General features: G+C 43.2%; 1 protein-coding gene across 1 annotated transcript in view; it reads right to left on the bottom strand.

Annotated features, from left to right (window-relative positions):
- Positions 1-7,475: 7,475 nt before the first annotated feature.
- kif5ab (kinesin family member 5A, b) overlaps positions 7,476-8,332 on the bottom strand; it is a gene marked incomplete at both ends in the record, with an annotated part of 31,977 nt that continues 31,120 nt past the window's right edge. The window contains 2 exons of the mRNA XM_083667661.1: positions 7,476-7,554; positions 8,141-8,168. Coding sequence (XP_083523787.1) covers positions 7,476-7,554; positions 8,141-8,168 — 107 coding nt within the window. The remainder of the gene's footprint in view (positions 7,555-8,140; positions 8,169-8,332) is intronic.

Raw genomic sequence — 8,332 nt, 5'->3', positions numbered from 1 at the left:
AGGTTAGAGCTGTTGAACTGTGGGTTGAACTGCGGTAACCTGCAATGCTTTTCCTGTCAATGGACTTTTATGACCTCATGCTACACAATGTAAACAAAGATAAAACCTTGTCTGCTCTGTGCCTTGCGGAAGTTGACACGATACAGATAAGGTGGTATAGATGAGAGGGAGAGAGAGAGAGAGTTATGGGAGTTCAGTGAGCAGAGAGAGAGGGGGGTTGATGACCCAGATTGACTGCATTCCATATCCCCCTGCTCCTAGGAGCTTCTTGGGAGATTTGTACCAGCCAGATGAGTTCTGGAGAGATATGCTGATTACAGCAGTCTCATCTGCAGATGATGTGAATAGCTTGTTGATGATGATGAAAAACATGTTAGGAATTTCTGTGGGTCACTGCTGGACAAAAACAGCATGCTGTGTACGTCGTAGTGTGTTAGTAGTGTAAAGGTTTGTTTATCTTGAGTGTTTGCTCATTGTAAGGGATTATAAAAGTCCACTATTTCGCTATTCCCCTAGATTTTTCAATCATTTCTAATCCAATCCTCTATTCTAATCTGTGACTCAGACTACATGTTTTATTGTCATTTGGGTAATTGGAGAGAATTAGAGCCTGTTTTAATCAAATTACATTTTATATGAAGGAAATGAAGGAAACATTTTACTGTCTGGCACTTCACATACATATAGTCATTTCAACTCTATAGGCGGTAGATAAGCCTATCACATCACTACTATCTGCATTTGAAAGATGGAGTGGTTCAAACCAGAGATTATGATTTGATTTGCACCAATGTAGATTAGGCTATCTGAGCTCTTTCATGTACTGTATAGAAGACACACTCCCTCCCTCCCTCTCTAAGTGTTGTGCTGATAGAGAACAAGTGCTGACCCACATCTCTCCTCTCACTGTTTACATCTGAGAGAGAGAAGGAGAGAGAGTGAGCTCAGCCCAAACTGCCCGAAAGGACTGCATTTGCAGGATTCTGGTTGGTCAGTCCGGGAAGACCAGGAGGCCAATGATCTGCTAGATATTCATGTCGTTCATATTCATGTTCAATTCACTGCGTCTCAAGGAGACCATACTGTAGAAGGTGTGATGATGTAATAGGTTGCTCCACCAATGAAGGTTATTTAAATTATATTACATGATGTTAGTGATGCAGCATGAGTACATGCTGGGTTCTTTGTAATCTGTCTTCCTGCTGATTCAACAGTTTATTACATTACATAAAAATACAGTGCTAATAAAAACACCATGCATTCACTACAGGTATTAATGAAACATGCTCATTGGCATGTCCCAAAATAGTTTGTGTGAAATCCATGAACAGCAGATCAATAATGAATGAACAATGTTTATGTACCTTTCTCTCTGTTTGTAACCCTGGTGGTTGAACTGTCAGAGGTTGTAGGTCAGTTGAACAACAGTGCTAGTCACAGAGCAAGACAGTACACATTTGATTGTCACTGTCCTCAGGTGGAATTGATTATTCCGCAAATTTGACACATCGAAAAGACAGACTTTTCTTGGAAATATAATATGATATGATGTTTAAATGGCAGCGAACCTAACAAAGATCTCAACTATTCTATCCAATCTGAATGTTTTAGATATGAATGTGACAGTTTCATTTCCAGTCCTCCCTGGTACAGGTGATTGCCTAACTATATGACACATCCCTGGTTTATTTACATCGAGCAGCTACCAGAGAACAAAATGTAATATATGTAATAATGTCATTTGTATCAGCATCTTTGGCATTGTATGTCTAAAGAACAGTAGATAGCATTTGGCTAGCTCAGCTCTATCATGAAGCTAAAACAAAAGCATGGTTCAGTATATCATTCTTTACTCTATAGTCAAACTGAAACTATAGAAACCATAGTCTCAATGCTGATCATACTCACAGTCTAGTGGACTCTTCTGGTTCTGGTTCTGGTCTGACCCAATATCAGAACTAGGTAGTGTTCTGTGATGCCCAGGTGTTGGTTGGTGAGTCCTGCTGAGAGTATGTTGTTGTTGTGTAAGTACTATATGAGTGTGTGAGTGTGCTTGTGAACTGTGTCCCTTTTACCTTAGTTCATAGGTTGATCTTTGTCCTGTTTGGCTCCTGGCTTTGGTCATAGCCCTTCCCTGGCCCTCCCCCATTCACCCAGCTGTAAGAGGCTTTACTAGGGCTATACTGATACTACCTACACTCTTAGGATAAAGGGTTCAGAAAGGGTTCTTCATTCTTCATCCCTGTAGGGGAAGCCTTTGAAGACCCCTTTTGGGTTCTTTGTAGAACCCTTTTTTGGCACTAACTAGGTGACCCCTTCCCTCAGGTCCATGTTCGTCTAGCTCCTCCCTGTGTTCCTCTGGCCATCGATCTGTTTAGACCAGACATCACTCACTGGTCTCTGGCTTCTCTGGCTGTTAAAACAGTTTCCCTGAACAGGTCTGTGACCTCATTATCAGGATCCACTGGTCAGCAGTTGTTGTGTGGGGCACAGTATTGTAATAGTAGATAGAAAAGTGCATTTGGAAAATAGAGACTTACAATAAGTACTTTCTGTTAAAGTAAGTGAAACAACAATACATCACAATCATGAATAATAATTGAAATCGAAATTCCATATTGGTGAATAATCATTAGTCGTTGACTTTTGTGCCGTGGTGTCATTAACTCTGTTTTTATGGCTCCTTATCTCTTATCTCTCCTTCCCTCCCCTCGGTGATCATAGAGAGTTCTAGCATTGTACTGCTACTACGTAGTGGCTTCCAATCCTGTTTACACTTGTCATCACCAGAGAAAAAACTAGGATATGGGAATACAATGGACATGGTTTATTGACGATGTGTGTGTGTTTCTGCATCTCCTGCCTTTCTCAGGAGAATGGAGGTTCTGCATCGTCGACGATAAACCGTCTCCATTGTCTCCCCGTGCCTTAATTATTTTGTTCCACCGTGAGGCTCTTTTTATGATCCCCTTTACATTACAAAAGCAGCTACAGGATGTCAATTCAAAGCACATTTGACAAATAACGAGGTGTCAGTCTGAAGATAGGTAGACAGGATCATCTTTATTGAAAGAGTTTCATTAGATAACATTTGTTTTTCAGCAGCTACTTAGGCGTGTACTGCATGCACTATTCCACACACTTTACAAACATACAAACAAATCAACAAACAAAGGCGGTTCCACTTGCCCATTGGTACATTGTTTCTTTTTTTTCTTCTTCTATCCTGTCATTTGCCATTCCTTTATTCGTCATGTGATGCATCTACTTATGCATATAGGCGACTACAGTATCAGAAACGTGGCCAGGATATTTTCAGATTGGTTAACAAGTCAGACAAGAGACATGGACATGGACTCACACTTGATTCTATCATCGACGGCAAACATTTCACTTTCCACACATCTGTTCCCGTCCGTAGTGCAGACGTCGGCAGAAACCTCATAACCCACTATCTGAGAGTTCCCTGATGATCTAGATTACGTAACAAAGGGGAGTAACCACCCTTCAGGACACTCTTCTCTCTATTCCTATGACATGTAAACACATCAGTTTCACTTCAAAGTCTATCTAATGTGGTGCTCTTTCATAAAAGTCCTTTTGACTCTGGGAATCAAGCTCTACAGTAGCTCAGCAACTACTATCTATCGATCAGGAAAGGACTTTTTTCAAAATATACAAAATAGGGAAGCTTTTAAAAAAATAAGGTGTAAAAGTGCTTAATGCATTTCTGCCCAGTCGCACTGCACTATAAGGGGTAGAGTTGGTTTGGTGTTAAGGGATCATATAACACTAATGGAGCAGAGGAAGAGGAAGGCCCTGGTAGTTACAACCATATAATGATCCCCCTTAACACACCAATAATTGCACACAGACACAGACACAGACACAGACACAGACACACACACACACACACACACACACACACACACACACACACACACACACACACACACACACATAGTCCCTCCCCAGCCTACCGCCAGACCCTCTCCTCCTCCTGAGTGGTTGGTCAGGAGGTCAACAGAGAGAGAGTGTGTCAGGGGGGCTAGGAGGCCATCCATCCATCTGTCTGTCTGTCTGTCTATCTGTCTGTCTGTCTGTCTGTCTGTCTGTTTGTCTGTGTCAAAGGTCACACACCTCACTTATGGGTGAGGCTGTATCTCTTGATAGGTCAGATATCATACATGTGTGTGTGTGTGTGTGTGTGTGTGTGTGTGTGTGTGTGTGTGTGTGTGTGTGTGTGTGTGTGTGTGTGTGTGTGTGCGCGCGTGTGCGCACACAAGGGATCAGATAGGGCTGTGTCCAACACTACCAGAGTCTAGCCTCACCAAACGCCCAGGTTCTGGACAGAACATCAGATCCACTTGACTCCCTTGGACTGGTTGCACATGGACTTTAGTTACAATCAGGGAGGGCTTACAGTAGTTTCTAGTTTTGGAATGACAGCTTCACACACACACATATTCTTAACGTCTCATATTCATACCATTCTCTTCTTGATGACCTTTCCATAACCAAAGTGTACTTGATGTCCGGTATATTTGTAAGCATTCAGCAGTAATAATTAATGAATATACATGTTAACATAAATCTAAATAAACATAATGCATACATTACATTCAATAATAATAACAACAACTAATATAACTGCAACAAATAAATAAATTCTCAAATAGGCCTATGACAAATCATAAATAGCATAAATAATATTTTGAAATGAAACAAACAGTATAAAAATAGTTGCTACACAATTACTAAAATGTTATTTTTTTTTATGTTATTGTTATTTTTTCCTTCCATTTCCATTCAGTGTTCATGAATGATTTCAGACCACTGGAAAGCTCACGACTAAGATGCTGAGGAGACAGTTCATCTGTACAGCATGTCTGAACCCTGACAATAGTATGGTACAGTTCAAATCTCTCTCTATCTATGTCAGTGGAGGTTGGTGGAGGTAGAAATCGGAGGACAGGCGCATTGGAATGCATGGAATGGAATGAGGAAAGGTATCAAACACACATTCCATTCCATGCATTTCAATGAGCCTGTCCAATCTCTACCTCCACTAACCTCCACTGCTATCAATGTATAGCTGCATTGAAAAACCCTAAAAAGGAACATATGTTTGATGGTTTGCCAGACTTTTCATTTGCTCTCACAGCAGATACAGTAACTTGATGAAATCATGGGTTATGTAGCTGCATTAGTAAACACACACTCTTAAAGCAAGCCTTGAGTGCTTGGTGGTAGCATCAGTACAGTAGCCTATAAGATAGCATCTGTCAGTAGTCTGGTTGCTGCTATTCTGTAGTCAGGGATTATATTTGCACATCCAAGTACATCACAGCTATGATCGTGACCTCCTGTAGCCTAGACAGTGAGCTTCTGTAGGCATTTTAAACACTGCCACTCTCAGAGCAATCTGCCCTCTAGGTTTAGGCTTTCCCTGGCTAAACCAGATCTGACTACTTAACGGGACCAGACAGAGTACAGGAACAGGTAACAAGAAGTCTTACGTTCACTCTGATCAAGTGATCAAATCAAATCAAGTTACCAAACAGTACCATCATTTTGATGTATCTTGTGTTGATGTATTTTGGTGTTGTCAATTACAAATTGATGTGAGTAAACATTGTGGGGTATTCATACAGTAGAGTACAGCACACCATGCTATGTAAGCTACTGTATACAGTACATTCATTGTATATAAAATGAAAAATGTCATGCATGAATTAGTCTTCTTTAATTAAGGCTTGGCCACACTCTGCATAGTGTGTGTGTGTGTGTGTGTGTGTGTGTGTGTGTGTGTGTGTGTGTGTGTATGTGTGTGTGTGAGTGCGTGCGTGCGTGCGTATGTGTGTGCGTGCGTGCGTATGTGTGTGAGTGCGTGTGTGTGTGCGTGTGTGTGTGGTAGATAAGAGAGCATGGCTCAGAGGTGACCTAAAATCCACCTGGGGCTGGGGGAGGGGCCTCAGAGCCATGTCGTTCAGACCAAAGTCAAGGAGGAAGATTGACTTATCCTGCCAACACTTGACAGAGAGATCACATCACGTCTCTGATTCTAGCAAGCCTCAACTGCTAAGTGCTTTCATTGATGTTCTGTTGTCTTGTCTTTTCCTCCAAGTTCCCTTAGTGTTGAACAGAGCTCACTGGACCCCCTATTCCCCATATCTACTCTATTCATGGTGTCATAAAAAAAGAATACCCACGTCATAACATTTACCCTCACTGTGCCTCCTACACTGAGATGAACAGAGCATCCTAGTGGCTGCACACAGCATTGCACCCTCCCTTCCTCCTCCATCATCCCTCGTTGCACAGTGGCAGTTCCAGCCGACAGGGAGGGGAAGGGGGGGGGGGATCTGAGGATGAGTAAGCTGCCAATTCTAGTCGTTTCAGTTACAGCGCTGTTCGCCACGGTTCCTACACATACACACCCACATACATCATCGTCACATCATACAGTATCACCTACAAAGTATTGAACAAAGAGTTCAGAGAGTTGGAAAGAGGAGAGCAAGCAGGAGGGGGAGAGGAACGGAGACAGGGAATGGGGGGGAGATTAGGGGGGAGACAGGGGAGGGACTACTGGGACTGGAGCGGAGAGGAGGGGGAGATCAGAGAGACGTTGGGAAGCAGCATGCGGATTTACAGGAGAGGCCTCCGAAGAGCCGGTCACCTGGCGAGAGAGAGAGAGAGGGAGAGGGAGAGAGAGAGAGAGAGGGGGAGAGAGAGAGAGAGAGAGAGAGAGAGGGAGAGAGAGAAGAAAACACAAGCACAAACATAGGGTACAAGTCTGTGAGTCATACAAACACAATCAGCAGGACCAATCTGAGGTTATGTGTGATACAGAGTCTCTTTTTGCGTGTGTATCATACTGATGTGGAAATACTATGGGGTAACCTGCACTGCAGAGGAAGACTTGTATCATTCCTGAGCAGAAATAATCATTTTCCATCGTCTACAATTCAGGGGAGGCTGGTGGAGGGATTGTAGAAATCAGTGGACAGGCTCATTGTAATGCATTGAATGGAATGAAGAATGGTATTAAAGGTGTGTTGATAACATTCCTCATTCCGTTCAATGCATTACAATGAGCCTGTCTTCCGATTTCTTCCTCCACCAGCCTCCCGGAGTAAAATTGTAGTGATAGGGTGCACACACAAAAATTACAAGTTCATTCTTGCTTCTTTTGATTCATTGAATTCAATATAGTCTATAACTCATAACCTACTCCATTACCTCTATGATGTAACAAAGGATTTTGAATTTCTTAATATCTTTTGGGTCTTTTTTTTTTTACCAACAATTATTATTATTATGGCTCAGAATGGTTATATATGGTCAAACGTATACTTAAAACATGGATTTTCAGCTTGAAATGTTTGATTTTGCCTGGGGAGGGAACAACCTCTGGTGATGTCATTAGTGATATGCAGCCTGCGGTTCTGTCTCTCACCAGGGCCGGATCATTAGCTGGCTGCAGACTCTGGCTGGATGACGTAGAGCTTGGCTGGGTCCTGGTTGTCGCAGTGGACGACCACGTCGCTTCTGGACACAGAGTGCACACTGAAAGACACGCTACATGACATCATCACCATGGGACGCAGCGGCAGCAGCAGCAGACACAGGGCAGGCAGCAGTGAGAGGAAGCAGTGGCAGAAGCAGTGGTCAGGGCCATGTCAGGGGATTTGATCGACATCATAAAGAACAGCTGTTGTGTATAATACTCATGCCAAGCTGTCAGACCTGGGTTAAATGTGTACACTTTCAAATACTACACTTGAGCTGTGCTTGATATGCCTTGATATGAGGAAAACAATGGAAAAGTCACAGAACTCCAGGTTAAATCAAGCATACGGCAAATACTTTAAAGTATTTGACAACTGGATCTACCCCATGTCTGGTAGCTGTCTATTGAGCAGTGGAGGCTGGTGGAGGTAGAAATCGGAGGAAATCAGGCTCATTGTGCTGTAATTCTTGGAACCGAATGAGGAATGGTATCAAACACACCATGTATTACAATGAGCCCGGCCTCCGATCTCTACCTCCGCCAGCCTCCCCTGCTATCGAGGTGAGAGCACTCTGCAATTGAATGTAGCCTGTAGCCTGTGTTCAGTGTGAGTGACAGTCTTACCTGTTGTCATTGATATCTGTGGCATTGCCTGTGGATAGATAAGAGAGAACAGACAGGTGCAGAGTGAGGGGTTGGTGCAGGTGGGTGGGGGACGGGGGGGAGGGTGGGGGACGGGGGGGAGGGGGGGCTAACACAGCGGATCAGTGACAGCAGTGTGAGGCAGTGTCACGGAGACCTGACAAGGGTTGATCA

The sequence above is a fragment of the Argentina silus genome (assembly GCF_951799395.1).
Source record: "Argentina silus genome assembly, chromosome: 4".
NCBI lineage: Eukaryota > Metazoa > Chordata > Actinopteri > Argentiniformes > Argentinidae > Argentina > Argentina silus.
Note: the sequence above shows the minus strand (reverse complement) of the source record. Positions and strands in the feature narration are given on the sequence as shown.